Source organism: Trachinotus anak, unplaced genomic scaffold (genome assembly GCF_046630095.1).
Source record: "Trachinotus anak isolate AG129_WGS33_773 ecotype Australia unplaced genomic scaffold, CSIRO_AGI_Tana_v1 ptg000032l, whole genome shotgun sequence".
In the NCBI taxonomy this organism is placed as follows: domain Eukaryota; kingdom Metazoa; phylum Chordata; class Actinopteri; order Carangiformes; family Carangidae; genus Trachinotus; species Trachinotus anak.
The window spans coordinates 17,593,787-17,614,760 of NW_027273883.1; the positions used below are offsets into that span (position 1 = coordinate 17,593,787).

Sequence of the window (20,974 nt, forward strand, 5' to 3'; positions counted from 1 at the left end):
AAGATCAGGACTCAGCACATCGTAATGGTCCCATGTTTTCTTGTCATCCATTCTTGGGTGCTTTTAGGTTGATGTTGGATGTCTGGGTTATCCTGTTGGAAGAGCTACTGATACAGAGCTCTCTGATACTGGACAGTATGTTTTGCTGCAGAATGCCTCAATAATCCTCTGATTTCATTGTGCCCTGCACAGATTCAAGGTAACCTGTGCCAGATGCAGCAAAGCCTTCACATTTTAGTGGTCTTGTCTTTGAAAGCTTCCTCTTTTCCTCTGTGAAAATAGAGCTGGTGTTACTTAAACAAAGACTCTTAATTTAGTTTCATCTGTCCACAGGACATTCTCATAGAAACACTGTGGATTGTCAACAAGCATTTTTGGCAAACTCCACTCAGCTTTTTTATGTTTCTCTTTCAAAAGTGGGGACGTCTTGGGTCTTCTTCCATGAGGCCCATTTCCATTCAAAAAGTGACAAATGATGCAACCAAACACTGTTATACCTTTATCTTGGAGGTCAGCTTCCTCAATCTGGGGTCATTTTTACTCCAGCAGCCACGTCAGGGAGGTTGGCGACAGTCCCATGGACTTTCAATTTCTCAACAATATTAGCAACTGTATTCAGAGGAACATGAAGCTGCTGTGGGGTGGTCATGTAGGCCTTATCTTCACCATGCTTGGCAATTATTCTTTATCTCCTCAGACAACTCTACTTTTTTTTCTCCTGTCCATGTTCAGTGATACCAAACAACAGGCTGAGGACTCTTTTCCACTTAAATAGGGTGAATATACAATTGAGGAAACCTGTAACTGAAGACAATAGTCTGCTTTAAATTCAACTATAATCCTCTTATTTACTGCCATTTTTAAGGGGTACCAATAATTTTGTCCAAACCATTTTGGAAGATCTTTATAGAAAAACAGAGGATTTAGGTCTTGTTACAGCTTTTTATATTTCCTTGTTGCTTGTTTGTCAACTTTGTCCCATTTTCTTTCCCCCTGGTTGTCATTAGTTGTCTGTGAGCTCAAGCTGGATCAGATACACACTGGCATAACTGTGTCAGAGGGGACCAGACAGGTGACACAAGGGACGGAGATGCAGCCACTTTGAGAATAACATCAGAGATTAAACAGCTTGGTACAGGCGTCGCATAGAGAAGGTTTGACTTGATGCTGTAACTGGAGGGAGAGTCTGGAGGGAGTGTTAACGGATGAACAAATGCAACTCACTGACACCTGGATTTAACATTTGTTTGACTAAAGCTTTATTTGTTATTCTAATTTTTTCTATACCACTCACTCTTTCCTGCATACAAATAATACTAAAACGGAACAATGGGGTAATGAGAAATATCACACACACTCACAGTCAGTATATTCAATCATCCATACGTCTGCAAAAACACATACAAAAATATCCTCATAATCAGTATTAAGTCATTCAAATAGCTGCTCATTCCGACATCACATTCATACTGTATATGTGCCGCTCACTGCTCATTTCCCTGCACTAAAAACACATGCAGACATACAATGCCATGAACATGTTATTGATAACAGAACACATAAAGGTTAGAGCTAGTTCCATATCAAGCAATTTCATGCTATAGCAAAGCCATACTTGGGAAGATCAGTTTCACTTTCTGGCACACACACCACTTGAGTTTAGGTGCAGTCAAGTGTTTGACAGTGTCTGTTGTAGGGACAAAGTGTATTACCATTTTCTCTAGGTCTAATTGTTAATATTTGCTGGGAAAAGGGCCTCTTCACATAAATATCTACAGGTCCCCGGAGCATTCATTACTGACATTTCATTAACTCCAAGAGAGGAACTACTGTGCAGCTAAACATTAAAATAATTAACAAAAATTAAATATTGGCATCTTTACTCAAAATGACCCACGAGATAAAAAATTAGTCTGAAAGAGATTTTTTTCTAATTAGCCGAGAGAGACTAACAATAGGTTAATTTCACATTCCCCCACTTCTTGTTTCATTAGTGTTAATTCGAAAACCCTCCCTCACCTAATGTCAACACTTGTTTGTGGATGGGGTCCTTGTCACAGCAAAGCTAAGAAGTGAGACGTTATGTTCTGTCCTGGTAGAAAAATAAGAAACACCTCTACACGGTCTTTGTTTTTTCTCTCTCATATAAACAGGCTCTACTCTGAGGCTTTACATATTAAGAATTAGGGGCCTCGGTCGATATGTAAACTGAGCCAAAACAGGCAAGACAAAAATATATATTTAACTCAAAAGAGATTAGCCTACAATTTCAAGGCATGTGATAAAATGCATAACAAGAATGCATGATTAAACTGTTAAATAGGCCCTTAACATGCTACACACAAAGGAAGGAACATTTCTATTAGGCAGCCCATATAATGCATTTAAAAGGTACAACCTGACATCTTCAAGTGTAAATGTTCTTCACCAGGCACTGTTAGACTACCAAAAAAAAATCTTGCATTGCAATTTGTTAGCATTGTTAGCAAACCTTGTTATAATCAACCCATAACTGTAGCTGAGAATTAACATGCTAGATAGCACCATTAATAGCCAAGCCACTGTGCCACTTTTGAAACTCCCAATGCTCCAAAACCTCTCATGAGTGATTCATAACGAGAAACAACAAAATAATAATTAATAATCTAAAAAATGTTTCTGTTTTCACCGTGTCTTTATCGACAAATCTTTAACTACAAACATCAACTGTGCAAAGGTAAACGCTAGTGAAGTGGAGGAATTGTGAAATTCTGCAAAGAAATTGTACTTGTAGTGGAAAAACAGGTGTTCAGCTCATGGTTGGTATGAAGCTGCACTGGGAGATGCTGCATGGTGGCAGTTTCAGTCAGTCCCTCATGGCTTACCGTCATGACTTCATTCAGCAGAGTTCACACAGTACAAACAACCAGCAGATGTCTCTGTTCAATCAGCCTGCGGCTGCTGATAAGCTCCGGTAAATCTACAGTTTTAAATGTGCTCTTTCTCAGAAAGAACCACAGCACCAAACTCCCACTGACAAGAAATACATTTTAACTTGTAAATTCCTGCTTTTGGTCATATTTACCATTTACCAAGTGTGCAATGATTTCCTCCCAAAAAGAGAAACTTCAAATGTATTTCTTCTCAGTTTCACCACAGTTTTTTGCTGTATATCATGATGGCAGGTTTCCAGCACCGTTCACATGATAAGCACTAACACATTAAAAACTGTGTCAATATTATATTCTCTACTGCTTCAGCATGAAGGGATATTTCTCGGGGAAAGTAGAATGACTAAATTACTGGAAAGCCTTTGTTTTTAATTGTTAGCTTCTATTTGTGCTCATATTGCATCGTTTTATAATTTATTACAATTCTATGTGCGATGCAAACTGACATGAGCTTGTCAGCAGACAAGTTTAATGTCATATAGTTTATTCTTTAAATATTTGTTAGCCTTTCCTATGTGTTTACAGGATTATAGCTTAGGGGCAGGTTTAGCCATAGTAACTGGTGTTTACTTGTTCAGGAAAACAGTTTTGAGTCTCCTCAACCAGTAGCGCTGTCAACTTGCCTTAAAAAAAAATCTTAAATGGTTATAGTTTCAGTGGAGACTTTGAGAGCTGTATAGTCTAATTTGTATTTCAAGTGGCTCTCTACGCAGTGGGAGGAATATCGACAGTCCACAGTTTTTCATGACGAGGGCCACACATGCACACAGGGTCACCGAGATGTAACAGAGGGTAAACTATCACACACACACGCACACACACACACACACACACACACACACTCATATACATCCTCTGGGCACAGTGGGTGCAGCGGGTACATGGGCTCTCTCTCTCTCCATGGCATGCCCTTTTGTTGTGGCCACACAAGGGCAGCCTTTGTGTGCCATCTGAGTGTGACCAAGTACAAGCGTGTCTAAGAGAGAGTATGTGCATATTTGTTTCCAAGTATCTGTTTATGCATGAGTTTTTGTGTATTTGTGTGTGTGTGTCCTGGTATTTGTGGCCTGTTTATGAGCTGCTCTCCCACTGTCCTGGCTTACATCCCACCGTGGGGCAGGGCAGCGCAGATAGAGGACAGGGAAGAAAGTAAGCCCCCCGTCGCAGGAGCAGGCAGGCTGGTGTTGAGATGGGCATGTAGGGGATAGTGGATGGGGAAAGTGGAGGGAGGCCAGGTCCCTAGTGGTGCAGATGGTGGTACCAGAGGTATTCTCTCAGCTCTGCCTGCTGAGCTTATGTTTAACGTACTGTCTTAATCTTACAATATGGCAGAAAGGCTCTTCCCATGCACATTCAGTGCCATAAGTTCCTGCATTGTGTCTCAAAAAATAAATAACACACTGGTTTCCCATTTGAAGTTGGCTGAATGCCCTTTAGGGATATTCACTTGTCTTTGAGAGAACACTGGACTGAGAGCCTGGTAAAAGAACACGAAGAGGGGATTTTCAGTCTAATTTGTCATTGTTGTTGGAGTGAACAGGCTGGCACTGGGCTGAGCACGAAGGCGAGAAGGAGGAGGCGGAGGAAAGCGTTTTAGTGGTCGCAGAGGGGTCCCTGGTTTTGTGTTTTCGATGCAGGGCGATCGCAGCCAGAATGCTGATGATGTGCACGTGGAAGTACATAGACCTAAGACAGAAAGGAGGAAAAACCGAGTGTAACTTTTGTAACTTGATCATTAGGAAAATGTGACATGAGAAAATAAAGCAGGCCACAAAATAACATGTTAAAAACTAAACTATTTGTTGAAATGTATTACAGAAAAAAGCAATGCAAGAAGCCAGAGGAAAATATATGCACATACATTAGTGCTAGAGCTGCAATGACTACTAGAGCAACAGAAAATTAATCTGCAACTATTTTGTTAATCTATTAAAAGGCCAGATAGATAGAACAGATAGAATAGGATAGAACAAGACACTTGGGCCTTGAGAGCTTCAGAGGGGAATTTCTCACCATTTTGCAACATTTTAGAGACAACAACAGTATGACAACTTCAGTTTGCTGGGAGGCTAGAAGATACTGTCTCAGACTAAACACTACATACAAATTTGTGGCAATACACCATGTACACTCAACCAAAACTTACATACAACCAGTATGCAGGATACAATCTATACATACAATCTGGGCTGAGCATACACAGACACATTCTTCACATCCACTAGATAATAAGATAGCATCCTCCAATTAGCAAGAAGAGGAGCTCCTTTGTTTGTTGCATTTAGTTGAACAACAAGAAAAAGCCTAAGAACATGGCGTGAGCAACCATGGACAGAGAAGTCAGTACACTGGGGCAAGAGATTAGAGCGCTGACCGGGAAAAGCATCATCAGTAATTGTCATCGTACCATTGGCTTTGGTGAAGCTTAAGAATAAAACCATGAAATCAGAAATAATATGTTATCTGAAATAGTGAGTTGCTATTTTTTGCCTAAATGAATGGGGATGTTATCCTAAAAGGAGTGTTTTATAACAGGAAATCCCCCAGAGATGCACTAAGGTACCAGAAACTCTATGCTGAAGATAAAAATATTCTCAACACGCTTATTCAATTTCACTTATTTGTAAAATAGAGAAAATACTTTGCAATCCAGTACAAATTGGGCTTAAGAGAATAAGATAATTAAAGCCAGGTAGGACATACCTGTAATAAACTAATGTGGGCTCTACTGCAAGAAGTAGAAAAGGCATCACAGTGTAGCAGATGGCCAGCTGAGTGGCTGCCCAAGTTAAGATGTCATAACCCCGCTTCAAGCCTCTGGAGCCCAGGAAGTAGTGGCGAACGGATTTCCTTATCTGGTGAGGAGAGAAAGATGAACAGAGGGGCATAAACAATAATCTAATGATCATTTATTTCACACAGGCGAAAGAATGGATGTACTTAAGCTATGCTGCTGATGTTATGTCAGCTAACACGATTAAGTTATGTGGAAAGAGTTTTTGTTACCTTCCTTTTACATTTTTCTCAGATTGCATGAATTTAGATTAATAAAGCTACAATGGTTATGTATGTTATATTTTACTGTGGTACACATTCACATTACACATTTCTAAAATAACTTAAGTACCATCAAGAGGTGGTTGTTTGCAGCTACAATAAGAAATTAAGAGCTTTTATATGTTTTTTGTTATAGCTGGGAATCTAATAAAATATTACAACTTGACTAAATACTAACTGTTGATTTTCTTTTGTAATTTCTTTTGTTTTGTGGAGTATTAATTGGAATTTGCAGAGGAGGTGAGGTACTCACTGCTCGGGCTGCCATGGTGATAGGGATGGCGGTGATGAAGGTAAAATAGTACCCTGGATAGACACCATGCCACAGGGCAGACAGGATGAAGGTCAATGCCAACCGGTGTTTGGGGGCTCGGTCATAACACACACTGTGGAGGGGAGAGGAATTAAATATGTTCAAGTGTTTGTGAAATGTTTTCTGACTGCATGCATGAGTCCTGAAGTTCAGATTTGCAGCACCTACGTTTTAAGCCAAATTCCTGTTCGGATGTTCCAGTTGTCAATAAATGTCTTGAAGCTGGTTGCAGTCTAAAAAAAAAAAATTATCTATGAATGAAAAACAATACCCACATAACAGTAACCGTGTGCTCCAAATTACTTTGCATGAATTCTAAATTCTATTTTTTTTTTTTTTTTTAAATCATGTGAAACACTGAGGGTACCTCAATCCCCAAGATGTTGAGGTTGCAGATGAGATCCCATGATGGCTTTCCATTTTCATCTATCCCCAGGAAACCAAAACCTGCAGCGTTGTTCACAGCATCGGCTGGAAAAAGAAAATTGTGACTTACATGGCAATAAAAACTATGTCCCCTTCATGTTAGCAACTGACAACCACAGCACCCGAACTCAAACACACTGTGCTCACCTAGTGTCCAGGCAAAGTAGAATTTGGGCCTTGCTGCTTGTATGGAGAAGAAAGCATAGGTAAGCCTGGTGAGAAAGGGGGCGTGGCTGACAAAGTGTGGGTCCACGTTGTATTTTATCGGCAAGGACCGAGTCACAGTGAGGAAGAACAGCATACAGCCACAGCAGACCAGCAGCTTTTGGCAGACAGTGGGCTGCAGAGAAAATTGAAAACTTCTGAGCACTGATGGAAATGCAAATTTTTCAATGTACTAACAAAAGTCTGTGTGGATGATTTCTGAGCAAATTTTCTTCAGTTTTTTCAGAAACACAGAAACCAAATATAGAACCCAGAGGCTATGTCATTTACTCTTCCTCAGTTTCAGACCAAACAACAAGAACCAAGGATAATTACTGCTCCATGTTTATTTAATATTTCAGGCAGCTTAAAGAGTCACTGCAAGAAAAGTGCTCTAGAATAGAGAGACAGATTTAAAACCACCCCACCCACCTCCAAGGTTGTGCTGCGTCAGTAAAATCAGAAGAGGGAGCAGCAGATAATGCATTCATGAACTTACCAGAGGTGACATGTCCGGTGTCTTATCATAGCCATTCTGTCCGGTGCACGTCCCAGAGCGCTGCCTGAGCCTCTGGCTGATGTGTCTGCCCTCTATGAAGTCTATGTAGTCCTTATAGTTACTGCAGGGTCCCACCAAGACACTCAGGAAGTTCAGATTGTAACTCAGGTACTCAATGAGAGAAGGCCTCACACTGCAGAAAGAACAATAGAAGAAATCACTGAAAACAAAACATTTTACATTCAGCATGAAAACGGTGATCACTTCAGGTGAAATGCAACAGTGGTACTGTAGTAGTGGTAGTGGTAGTGGTACTGTAAATTTTGTGAGGTGGAAATGCGGAAATGCATGCCATCTTTTTATTTATTTATTTTTTAATAAAAATTAACAATCAAAAAGGGGGTAAAACTGTATTGTGGTTTGGCAGATGAAAAGTATACATAAAAGTAAACATTCTGTGAATCTAAACATTATGAATTAGGTTTTGATTTGCTTCCTTTGACGCTCTGATTATAGTAGTTATGGAACCCTTAAGGGAAACAGAATTTGATATTGAGAGCTGGTTATGACTTGTAACCAGTTCAAAATACTGAAAAAGCAGGAAAACATGAAGAAATCTGCTTTTCAATAAGTTTATTGATTTCCAAAAGCAAGGTTTTGCCCTGCTGAGCTTCTGTCTACATTGCTGGATATGCACGCATTAAAGCTAGTGTATCATGTTTACAGTACAACCAGAATTGTTAAGTAAAATCAGAATCAGTATCAATAAAATAAAATACAATACCTAACCCTAAAGGGAGCAGAGGGACCTCAAAATAAGGTAACACACACGAGACAATCACCAAATTTATAGCATCAAAATTATCATACAAGAGCAACACTATGTGTTATGATCATTTATTGATATATTTTTCATTTTATTTAGAATTGCATGCATAGAACATGATGAATGTGGTTTTATAGATTAACATGCATGTAAATGTTGTATTTTCCATGCAAAATGATGCCTCTTTCTTAACTTCCCAGCATGCTTTTTACATGAATAAGCTATTCACCATGATTGCATCTCCTTTTTCATTGTCCCTCGTGGCTAAAGGAAAAGAAAGAGTTATTTATTCTTTAAGGTGTTCATTCAGATGCAGTCCTCTCTGCACACAGCCTTTGACAGGAAAACACTAGTACCAGATACATATTAACCCGACAGTGTAAACTATATGCACCTCAAAGGTCAGCTTTAAAGAAAATCTGTGACATCAGAAGGGGAAAAGGAAGAGGAACCACATCAGAGCCCTCCACTTGAGCATTATTCAGAGCACAGTGCTCTGCCTTGTCTCCAGTACGTCTGTCCCCTGATGTTTCACACAGCAATGTACCGTATAAAACATCCTTCATATGTCTTACCACATTAAAAACTTACTTTATTGCCAGAGGCCTCTGCTCCGGGGTCAGCTGTTCAGATTTCTTACACATACCTGACAAACAAAGGATGAAGTCATCAGTAACCCTGTTTGGAAACTTTAATTTTGCTACTTTTCATCATTCCCAAATCTGTCATCAGTCTCTTTAATCTTGTCTTATTTCTTTCCTATAGGTTTCTTAAATTTCACTTTTGGCTTCTTTCATGGAAGCACAGGTGTTGCTAATGAAATCCATGATGGCTGAATTCCACAGCACCACAATTTTGTGCACAATAACTCACTGTCACACTGTCATGGCTGGATGGGACATTCAAATAGAAAGCAGGCCATCATTAATGTTATTAGCAACATCTGAGCTTTTGCTTTTACCACAGGTCAAACAATCAGCAGTGAAAAACCCTTCAGTTAAATGTTGTGAGAACGTGTTGCCTCCACCAATGAAGGCTTGCTAACACCTGTGTGCACTTGAGTGTTTAAGTGTGTGTGTGTGTGTGTGTGTGTGTGTGTGCATCCTCTCCTCTGTCTTACCGTCATGGAGCTGGAAAGCCAGTGTGGTGATCTTCTGAGTGACTATCATCAGAGGCCTGAGCAGAAAAAGCAGACAAATGATTTAATTCAACTGTAAAGGTTTGGAGAAAAGTGCTGATATCCACTGCTGAGCTGACTTAAGTGGGCACTGAGGTGAGAAAATAAATATATGCACCTACGAATAAACATTTTTCAAAATGAATAAATGTTTTAGTCAGACAACACTGTGCCACAGATATGGATAGTGTTTCTCTGACACATGAAAAATAAAATAAGAAGTGATGATCTTTAAGCAGTCCAAAGCATTCTGGTGTCTTTAGCCTCACCAAGCCAGCTTCATGTGGGTGCGCAGTTGTGACAGTTTCTAGTCTAGCAACCATATTTTTTTTAAGTCAAAAGCAGAGATCATGACAGCTCAGCAAGCAGCATGTTTCTGATCAGGAAAACTGAAAAAGGCCGACCTGAGACAAAGCCCGCCTTAAGCCACTGCCTACTGCGCCTCTGTCTGAGGCTACAGAATTTATTTTCCCTTGTGAATCACCTCTTTCTTTTCTAGCAGTGTCATGTCAGGTCACTTATTACTCCAGTGCAATTCATTTAAACAGCCAAATTTTCACTAAATCACTTTTAGTGAAGCGGGACTTCCAGATCTTCATCTTGAAAAGCTCATGTTATAGAGAAAACCACGTCCTTAAGTGCAATAGTGCTAGTAAGACGATTTCTATACTAACACTGGAGTTTTTTCACACTTAGGTAAACCATTTACGGATACCAAAAAGCGCTGGAAGTCAGATAACAGCGAAGGGCATTAAGGTCCTGTACAGTAAGTCTGAACAGTCTAGTTTCACACCCCCCCTCCTGGTTTCATTCACAGATAGAGACCTCTCTGTCCCAAGAATGTGAGTGTGTGTGCACAAAGGCACACAAGCACACATTTAACTACATCCCTCTCTCCCTCTCATACACACTCACACACAGGAACCAGTGTGTAAGGGGGCTGCATTGTGTGAACAGCATGGAAAACTAAGGCAGAGAGGGGCTGGCCGTGCGGCTGGCAGTGCTAGCTCAATGAGAGTTGGCAGTTGGCTTTAGAGAAACATTTTCAGGGTGCCAGCCAGTATGTGCGACACTGCACCACTGTAGCCTACAGACTCTGTTTTTCCATGTGGACCATAGTGTTGGCACAGTGCATGAGATTTTGACCCAGTTCAATTTCTGTTCTGCTGCTTTGGACAAATTCAGAAAAGATTCGCTTACGGAAATGCTCACAGACAAACAGGAGAACAGCACACAGACTGTAGAAAGAAACTCTGGATTAACAGTGTTTGACATCTTCCCTCAGGGAAAGCAACACAAGATGCCAGGGTGATAATCAGAACAACACAAAAGTAGAAAACCTGACAATCCCCAACATAAAGGGCTGTTTTTATACCAGAAAAAGTGAGTCGCAAATCCTTTGTTTGATCATTTCATTAAATCCTGGCTAAGCAGTGGCATCCAGGGCACTGCCCTCAAGAGGTTTGCCTCCTACTCAACAGACAGGTCTTTCTCTGTTAAGACAGGGAGCTTCTCCTCCTCTACTGCACCAATTATTTGTGGAGTATCCCAAGGGTCTATTGTAGGGCTCATTTTATATGCTTTGTATATGGTCCCTTTAGACTCCGTCTTCAGCAAGCATTGCATCTTCTTCCACAGCTACACGGTAACACACAAATAACCCGTCCATTGAATCCAGGGGATTCCAGTTCTCTCACATCCATCCTTTATTGCCTCCAGGATATAAAATACCGGATGGCAAAAAACTGTCTTCAGCTGATTGACAACAAGACAGAATTGATTGCTTTTGGTTCCCTCAATGCCACAGGGAGCACAGCTAAGGGCCATTGACATCAACCCTTGATGCCTGTGCCAGAAGTTCAGGTGTCATTTTTGACTCTGCACTGAAATATGACTAACACATCAAAAAAGGTTGCTATCTTCAGCTGAGGAACATTGATAAACTTCAGTCCATCCACCCTCGAAGACTGTTACTACCAGATTATTCTCATCAAGGCTGGATTATTGCAACTCACTGCACCTGGGCACTGTACAGTCTCGCCTGCAGCAGCGAGACCCCTAACTGGTACCAGAAAATGAGACAGCATTACAACAGCAGTAGCACACCTGCACTGGCTATCTGTCAAATCGACTTCAAGATTCTTGTTTTTTTTAAAGCCATACATGGTTTCTGTCTCACTTTGGTCAACTCCAGTCCTTTTAAACATGCTATATAAATCAACTTGGTTTGATGTGATTCGATTTAGAGTAAGTAGTTACACACACATTACACCATCTCTGTGATTTCACAGCCATTTATCTGCCCAATGTGGAAGCTAGAAGAAGCCAGATCTCGATTCAGTATATGACCCTCCCAAAGGCTGACTCTCAGGCCTGGCTGCTCATCACCAAAGTCATGTGGAGTGTGAGTGAGGCTGCCAGCAAATTCATTCACATTAGAACTGGGCAAAGAAATTGCTGAGTACAGGAGCCAGCAAAGTCAGCTGTCACCTTTAAAAGCACAACTACACACAGAAATGCTAGTATCCACTTTATCTGATCTGAACTTTTCTAGTGAAACCACTTCTGTTTCTGTGAATCATGGGAGGCCCTGCCCTTTAGACGAGAGGTGTTTCACAATGAGATAAGCTGCATGTTAACAAAATCACAGCCCTCTTTATCAAAGCGACTCCATCCCATCAATGTGAATGCAGCTGCAGTTAATACCTGTGGGAAGAGTTTTGATTTCAAAATGGTGCCAGTATGAATCTGCAGTCTTTCACTTAAGAAATAATGAGCAATGACAGGTCACAGCCCATCTTCTGTTATAGGAAATCCCCTCCCACTTTGCCCTGTTCGTCTTTTAGCACCTCTTTATGATCCTTTGTAGAGTCCAAAAGAGGAAATGTAACCTTTAACCCTCCAAATAAAGAGAAGCATACTAAAAATTAAAGTGTCCTCTTCTTTAGAGGCAGGCTTGTTAACACAACAATGTTACAGTTGCCAGGAGTCAGCGAGTACCTTAACTCTACCTGGCTGGACAATGTCAACTGTGAGCAATTCACTCTGCTGCTTTCTTAATCAGGGGTGTTTTATTTACACAAGGCTGTGGCACTGACCACTGTGTAAGCAGGTACCAGACAATTCAGTTAGGAAACGTTAACTGATAACATAAGAACTGCTCAAAGACTGAAGTGATTAATACGCTGTCACCAAGAAGGTGTGGCAAAGAGGGAGGAAAAGAGATGAGGCAACTGAGTGACTAAGTTTCTCCTTACCCAGAGAAGTCAGTGGACAGTATTCCATAGTTAAAGATGAAGACTCGGCTCACTTGGCAAACTGTCAGATAGCCCATAGCAATCACCATGGAATAACTGCAAGTGGAGGAATGAACAAAACAAATTCAGACATGAAACAACTGAGATGGTGACACATAGAATACCTATAAATGCTACCTAGTAGGGCTTGTTTATGTCTTGGTATGTTCAGATATTTCATCTGTTACGGTTTTTCATGCCAATAAAAGGTGTTTTGCCATCTAGCATGTGCAATACACAGTAACACAGCTTTGTCTTTATTATGTTTTTGAAACATCCAGAATGACTGGATTCATGTTAACACTTTTCCTTAGAACTGTGTTGATTGTAACATAATTTTACTTTTTCCATTTTATTGTATTTTTTTTAACATTTGCTGTGGCTGCAAACATTTTTAGTGCGCACTTTCAAATTGGAAACAGGTCAGAACTCAAACTTAATATAAATTATACATAATCTAATTTATTTGTTCACAGTAGAAAGAATGACTTTAAAGATATGTAAGTTTCAACATGCAGGTCAGTTAGACCAGCCGTCTGTCTTAAAGGAATGTAAAGGTGTATTCACAGTAGCCTGACTTAGGAGAGGAGCTGCTACTGGAGACCGTCAAACTGTATGAACTGACTTTATCTAGAAAATAAATTCTTAAAACAGAGTAACTTCAACTGAGACATAAAAAGACATCCATGATTTTTTGAATAACTAAAGGACAGGGGAGATAACAGCTCTCATACACATTTCTATTCTATTATACATCTCAGATTTTACGAAATAATGACATCATGAACTGCTATCTGCTATGTAAAATATATCCAAATCGTGTGTGTGTGTGTGTGTGTGTGTGTGTGTGTGTGTGTGTGTGTGTGTTTTAACACCAGGATAACCACCACATCACCACAACAAATTCTTAGATGTCAGAACCGGTGACACTCTTACATAGCTGACTGATTACTCATCTACTTCAACTACCTCGTCTTCATGCGGTATGCATGTTTAACTTGAAACAAAGTTTACACTTTGATTTGCTTTCTTATTTACAGAACAATACTGGTTTTTATCTTCCTCTCCCTGCAGGGATTCCCTTTACACCTGAATGCCAGAGCCACCTAACCACACCTCATATTACACCATTCATTAAGAAAAAAAACTACAATGTTACAATTTAGCCAAGTTCTTTACATGCAAGCCAACAAATACACATACCAAAATATGATGGGAAAAAATGTATTACACTCAGAAAGCTACACAAAATACTATAAACATGAGAGAAAAAAAGACACTTAAAAACATTGTCCTGATGCAACAGACTGGTTCAGCTGGCATGTCAGGCGCGTGTCGGACGTGTTTTGCGCTAGTTTCATGCCTTCAACAGCAGTATTTTAGTTCAGGCTACATTTCAACAACAGGATAATTAGGCTGGGTGGACTGCACTAAAGTCTGTGTTGGAATATGTGGGAGGGAGTGACTGAGTGGGAAAGTTCAAGGAGGTGAGCAACCAAAAAAAAACAAACTTTTTTTTAAGATTTAAATGTCAAAAACAGTATTACCGGAACAAATAAATTATCAATATCATTGCCACTATCTATACTAAGCTATCTGCCCACTCCAGCAGACACACACCTATGACGTAAATACTTTCTGGGCTGGTCTTGTCCGACGAGTTTTACCTGGAGTCATCAGTAACCAGAACTGCACTACTATCATGGAAATGATATGTTGCTATGTTAGCTGGTCTGTCATCCACCTGTCACCATGATGACAGACAGACTGGTCAGTCTGGTCTGGAAACAACATATGCACCAACTTATTGATCATGGTACACCTCAGGATTTTGTATGTCTATAATCAACTCCACAACTAAATGGTTACAAATAGCAGAACAACACATTTAAGATTTTTCACACTTGCCCTTTCAAGAAGTGCCAAAAAGAGGACTGATTGATTGAGAGCATTAAAGATAAAGTATTTAATTCTACCAAATATTTGATATGTTCACATATCACAAATTCCAACAGTATGTCTCCAAAACATGGCCCTATCCCAGACTTTTACATTGATCTCTCTTTGAAGTATGAAGACAAAGATTTACCTGTGTACACTGTTGATGTCGACTTTGATGATGATCAAGTAGCTTGCAGCCACCACTGTTAGGATGTGAGCTGAGTACCTACATCAGAAAATGTGTATCATCACTATTATTTGAATAACACAGTTTTCTTTATTTAAGATTGAAGGTGGGACATTATGCTGTATGTGTGTGATGCCATGCAGTGTGCGTTAGACTTGACACCTTTCCCCAGAAACCTGTTACTGGTAGATCTACTGCGACAGCATGTCTCCTGTGTGCTGTTATTGTCTTCAGCCTCATTGTCTTCCTATAATTATAAGCCTGAGGTGCTGGACTCTGCACACTGGGCATCAGCCCTGCATATTCATTTTTCAGGAAGGTAGACAAATGATAGCAGAGACCTGCTCAGTGGTTAACTACTACAGAGACTTCGCTGTCACATATTTCTTTGTTGGTAATCAGGTCATGGCATTGGCCCAGTATATATATATATATATATATATAGGCCTATATGACTGAGTGTAGCATCCTTTGACAGAATGTGAATGGAGTACTGTTTGGGACGGGTGCCCCTACCATCCAAAGCAAAAGATGAGAAAGGCAATGCCAAGGAGAGTGGCCACAGCGTGTCTGACCAGGGGATTGGCATGGCTCGGACTGAGGTAGAGACGAAACCAGAAGGCAGCAGCGAGGGCGAACAGCTGGCATGCCAAAAAATTCACCTGCGTAGGAGAGACAGGGTTTAGGATTGGGGTGTCGAGCCGCCCAAAACAGTCAACGCACCATGTGCTCCCTGTTAAACTGCAGGCACATACTGTGGGTGACAGCCTTGTTTCATCATCCTCCGTGGCATCGCATTCATTCTACAAAGATGTGCAGCTTTGCTGTTATATCTGTGAACTATCAAATGGTTGGCTATGAATGTTAAGTAGCCTAATTCTGGGACATTTTGGAGAGAGAGAAAAAAACTTTAAAGTCTCCAACCTATCCCAACACAATTCTGAAATATACGCAGTGCCTTTCTGAAGACGACATATCTTGGGGGGGAAATGCTCTTTATTTCCACCGGAATGTCCTCGTTTGGTTTACGATTTACGGGCGGATTATCCTACCTGATCGAGAGGAAAGCCCAAGTGCTCACTGACAGGCAGCAGCCACTTGGATCCAGTGGTTTTAAACGCAGTGTCCGCCTGCTCGCCCATCCTGCGCAGTTACTCCGCTGCGACGCCTCAGTGCTCCCGGCTGCCCTTTCCCTTCGCCTTTAGCCAGCTTACTTACTATTTTCTGTGACTGAAACACATTGTTTTCCCGAAAGTCTTCGTGACAAGTTGAACCAGTCCTCTGTTTGATAGACAGTGCATGGCACTCCCAGCTCTCTCCGCCGCTCCTCCTCTGCCTCAGCACCAGTCAAGTCCGACTGAGGCAGAGAGAAAATAAATAGCTTTTCCGGCCATTGCTTCAAAAGTAAAAGTCCGGCTGCCGAACGGGCAATGAAAGGTTTTATTGTACTTCAGTGCAAAGAGAAAGCAAACACCTGTCAGATGAAGGCTGTCCTGCAGTTATGGTTACCCGACATTGTTTTTGCAGATCAGCCACTACAGAAGAAGACGTTTTAATTATTATTTTTTAATTCTCACACAATTTTTGATTATGTACACTCCTCCTTTTTAAAAGCAACAAAGTGCCTTGTGCTCGGATGAAGTGGGTGAACATTATATTAAGTTGAGGACTTTGAGTGCATAATGTCTAGTACAGTTATGTTAGTTACAGTAACTATGATATCAAATATTTTTATAGCGACGATGAAATACAAATAAAATGTCATATGAAAGTTACTTCCTATTACTTCCGGTGTTGTCTTTCCAGCTTGACGCAACATAAAGTGACAAGGTGGGACCAGAAGCTGTCTCCCCCGCATATCCTACTGATAATAGGGGATTTTGTTCGAAGGGAAAATATGTACAGACCAAATCTCTGTGGTAAGCTGCCTGTCCAGCTACACGTAGTGTATAGGTGATTGTCCCTGGCATCCTTATAAAACTTTAAGTTTTTGAATTAAACTTCATGATTTGACACATACTGCACTGTAAAAGTTGTGGACTACCCCAAATTTCATTTCAAAACTGATGAATTAGTATGTGTGAAGGCCATTTTAAATGGCAGAGGCAGGGAAAAACAAGCAGAAACCTCGAGCAGAACCAGGCTCATAGCCGCTGGCTGTTTGCCTCAACAGGTTGAGTTGAGAGCAGAACAGAGTGAGGGGGGAAGGAGGGGGAGAGAGGGACACGGTGGTGGTGGTGGTGTGGAGGGGCTCACAAGCTCCCTAATGGCGATGATTTGGGAAACTGGGGGTGAGCAGGGAGTCAAGGCGGAGAGAATAGAGGATTGATTGTTGTTGGACATCGGAGAGAAGATGTGTCCCAGCAGCACACAAGCCTGTTTAAGAGGCACAAGAATCTGGATTTTTCCAAAGAGCTCTGCCATGGAGACGCCTCCCTTATGCAGCATGGGGCTGTTAAACTCAGCGAGGCAGAGCCAGATGTCAGGCAGATCTGCAGCGATGCAGTCTGCAACTTCCAAGGTCTCTTGCAGACTTTTAAAGATCTGCTCCGCTGGCAGGACTCCTGACTGCGCTCGAGTGGCAGTCCAGGCCTGACAAACACATAGAGGACAGAGGATCTGATTTGCTCTGTCACATGGTGCAGGGCTACTTTCAAGTTGTTTGTATCACATTGATATCAATTATGCCCCAGAGGTGGTTTCCTCTCCTCTGTCAGTGAGCAAATGGAACCAGTCTCTTTTTTTCTCCAGTTGTAGGTGGTTGTAGCTTTTGTCTCTTTTGACCAGAGTCACCTGTGGCTTTTCATCCGCAGCGAGCTCGGGCTGGGCGGGGGAGCCTGAGGCAGCAGCCTTGGTCTGAGGCTCTCTGCATCCAGTTTGCCTTGGGATACACCACACAGCTGGATGCGAGGCAGTAGCTAAGGATAGGCCGTCAATGGTCTCACCATTGACCCGAGTCAAATTCGAACTCAGACAACCAGTCTCTTCGTCTCAAGTCTGCTGTGTCCTTTAGCATGAGGCAAACCCTGGATGACGTCTTCCCTTCCTTTCAGATGCAATCCATTCTGTCAAAGTGAAAATCCATGTCTCACTTTGCTGTGGCCACCTCCAGATCCTAGACGATTATCCTGAAGAGGTCAAAGAGGCGCTCTAGAGACTCCTCATCTCAGTCCTTTAATAGTGTCTTGATCACGCTGTGCATGACAGCTGTGCTCAGTATCTTTGATTTAAAGAGCTCCCTGACAAAACCTGATGTTGACTGTGTGACGGGAAGCTTTGGAGACATCCGGCTCCTTCTTCAATCACTCGAGCTCTTCTTCCTGTTGACAAGTTACAAGGAAACATACACGTTTAACTGTGCTCTTCGTTGAGGTCGACATGACTTACTAGAAAAACGTTGATGTTTGCAATATTCAACAAAAAGAACATCATCATTATATCTGTGGCAGTCTCCAGCCATCTCTGTCTCCTCTCAAAAACATTTTACTGCCAAGGCTCTGTTCAGACTCTGCTCACCAGCTGAGCAGAGTCTGAACAGCATAGTTTGGAAACTGACAGTAGCTGTTGGGTCAGCTGTGTTTCACAAAAACACTAGTGGAAATACAGGCTCTTGTGATCACACTTGAGAAATATTATAATTATAATCATTATTGTAATAATGATTATTATTATTGCAATGCCCTGTTAGAGAGAAATTATGAGAAATGTAGCTCTATAACCACGAATTTCTATGCATTTGTATGGGGTTTATGGGTATGGCTGTATTATCTGACGACAACATCTCACTTTATATTAAACTCATATTCTACTGTAGGCCTACTATTTGTTTAATATTTTAGTAATTATAACGATTTTACAATTTGAGCTGTCATGTAAATTCATATAGGCCTACTGATTTAAAACCTGAATTTCCAGTTTGGGATCAATAAAGGCATATCTCATTTCATCTTCTATGGATCCTCACTTGGCTCACTACCCTCAACTCCTCGCTCTTCCTCTAGCTCCTCTCCTAGCTGCTCCTCCACTAGCTGCTGCTTTTGCCCCTCATCTCGCTGTACCACTAGATCCTCCTCTAGATTTTTCCCTAGATCCCCGCAGAGCTCTACCCCCTCACTCCCCCATCCCAGAGTCAGACGAGGACCACCGAGCTCTTGTAGCATCAGAACATCTCACCAAGATCGTCCTGAGAAACCTGCTGAGGGGGAGCTCCTTTTATCAACCTCGGTCCCCCGGACAACCTTTGGAGGCATGTACCCCTACAACACCAAAATCACCTGCGTCACCCAGTGAACCTCAGTGGGTAGTTTGTGAGCTGCTCTGAGCTGTTTGATGTTATATATTAATGCAAGTTGATAAGCAAATTTAAGATAAGCATTGCATTTAGGTCTTAATGGCATGCACTTTACCAGCTGAACCACAGAGACACCCCATATGAACATTTTCTGACCTAAAATAAAGTGGAATCGAAAACCTGAGTACATAGACACAAAACTTTTTCAATTTGTCCAGCACCTACGTTAGTATTCAATTCTACTCTGGTCTCCAGTGGCTCACCTGTCACATCCTCACCTCTAATGGGGTCAGTCCATGATACAGGTCCACTGCCTGAGTGAAAAAGTCAGCCTCCTGCACCTCAGAGAAAACTTTTTTGCTGCTCTGGTATCCTATGCTGAGAAGATCACTGGAGCCCGGTCTCTCAGCTTCTGCAGTGATTTGCAGTATCTGCTCAGTGTGACATTTTTGCAGCTGCATCTTTGCAGCTGATCTGAGTGACCTGCTCGTCTTTTCTGACCTCATCAGATGCTTTTTTTATAAAAAAAAAAAAAAAACATTCGCAGGAACACTTCTGTCAGTCTGTCTTTTCCACTGCCAAGACATTTTGTGAAATCATTCAAACCAAGAAAGTGTTCTTAGTTGTATGTAAAAGGATGATGGCAATTTTAAAGATTTGTTACAAGCCACTCCACCTCTGTCAGCCATTGTTTAGTCAGCTGTATTGGCATAGTGGTTTGAAAGAAGCAGGGGAAAAATGCATCTCATTTCACTCGAGAAATTACAATTTGATTTAAGTCATGTGAATTTACGTGCAATGATATAAGAACAAAACATAGCTACTGCGTGCACCTGTTTCCAGCCTCGACAACTACCATGTGGAATCGAGGAGGAAGTGGGTAAACACTGAAGTAATCATATAACTCCTATATTATCCCTGTTTGGTGGAATTGTTAGTGATACAACTCTTCGAATGTCTCCCCTATAACTTTTTTAAGATCCTCAAAGGTCTTTAAGTGTGACTCCCACCACTTGCAAGAATGACACAAACATATCCACTGTTACTAGTTACTTTTCAGATTAGACATTTTTTGTTACCTTGTGGCTATAATCATATTAATTATCCACCTGTTGAGACATGATAAGTGCATAAGTAAAACATATTTTGCTGATGATCAAAACCATTCCTCTGGGTATTTCTTATCTACAATAACAAAGCTGACAAAGACAGGAACAGGCCCTCATGATGAATTGTGAGTATGTGATTCTTACACAGCGGTGTGGGCAAATGAAGCATGAGAAACTGGCAGTTTATGGAGAGTCAGCCCCCAGCAGAGTGTCCTACAGTCTGTGCAGTGCTTTTTAACAATGTGAGGTCTACACTGGATGTCAGTGACAGACATTTAAAAGTAGGAAAATATAACTTGCTCCTCTTTGTCGCAACTTTAAAAAGGAAGATGACATTATGTCAATGGCTGAAAATTCTGCTAGCTGCTCCTGCTGTAAACTTTAGAGCAGACAAAATTCCTGTGGCTTTAGTTTACTGCATCAGAAGAAAGATAATAAATGCATCAAATAATATCAAACTAATGTAAAATATATGGCGAGAATGTTTTTTAAGTACACAGGACATAGAGCAGAACAGAGCGGTGTTTCCTGTCCTGCTGTAAGTTGCTAGTTCACCACTTCACCCCATCTCCTCAGCACAACCGGTCACTTGCGCCACTTAGCGTCCTGTCAGAAACACGCAAGGCGTGACAAGTGACGTCGCCTGTTTACAACTGCCAATGAACACGTGGCGCACTGACGACTGAGCTGCCATTGGTCAACACCGCGGTAAATGGGG

The 20,974-nt window shown here is 41.3% G+C and overlaps 1 protein-coding gene across 2 annotated transcripts; it reads right to left on the minus strand.

The window, feature by feature from the left end:
• Positions 1-1,235: 1,235 nt before the first annotated feature.
• On the minus strand, positions 1,236-16,163 carry mboat1 (membrane bound O-acyltransferase domain containing 1). Of its 2 annotated transcripts, XM_071468661.1 has the most exons (13): positions 15,909-16,163; positions 15,373-15,518; positions 14,818-14,895; positions 12,690-12,785; positions 9,376-9,431; positions 8,847-8,901; positions 7,430-7,622; positions 6,874-7,066; positions 6,668-6,771; positions 6,469-6,533; positions 6,241-6,373; positions 5,634-5,785; positions 1,236-4,616 (listed from the first exon to the last, which is right to left on the minus strand). In XM_071468661.1, exons 1-13 carry the CDS (start codon positions 15,996-15,998, stop codon positions 4,436-4,438), a joined length of 1,542 nt encoding a protein of 513 aa, XP_071324762.1. In that variant the 5' UTR covers positions 15,999-16,163; the 3' UTR covers positions 1,236-4,435. The 2 variants fall into 2 exon arrangements, with proteins under 2 accessions (XP_071324762.1, XP_071324763.1); XM_071468662.1 differs by lacking the exon at positions 15,373-15,518 and having other exon boundaries at positions 4,286-4,616; positions 15,909-15,951.
• Positions 16,164-20,974: the final 4,811 nt, after the last annotated feature.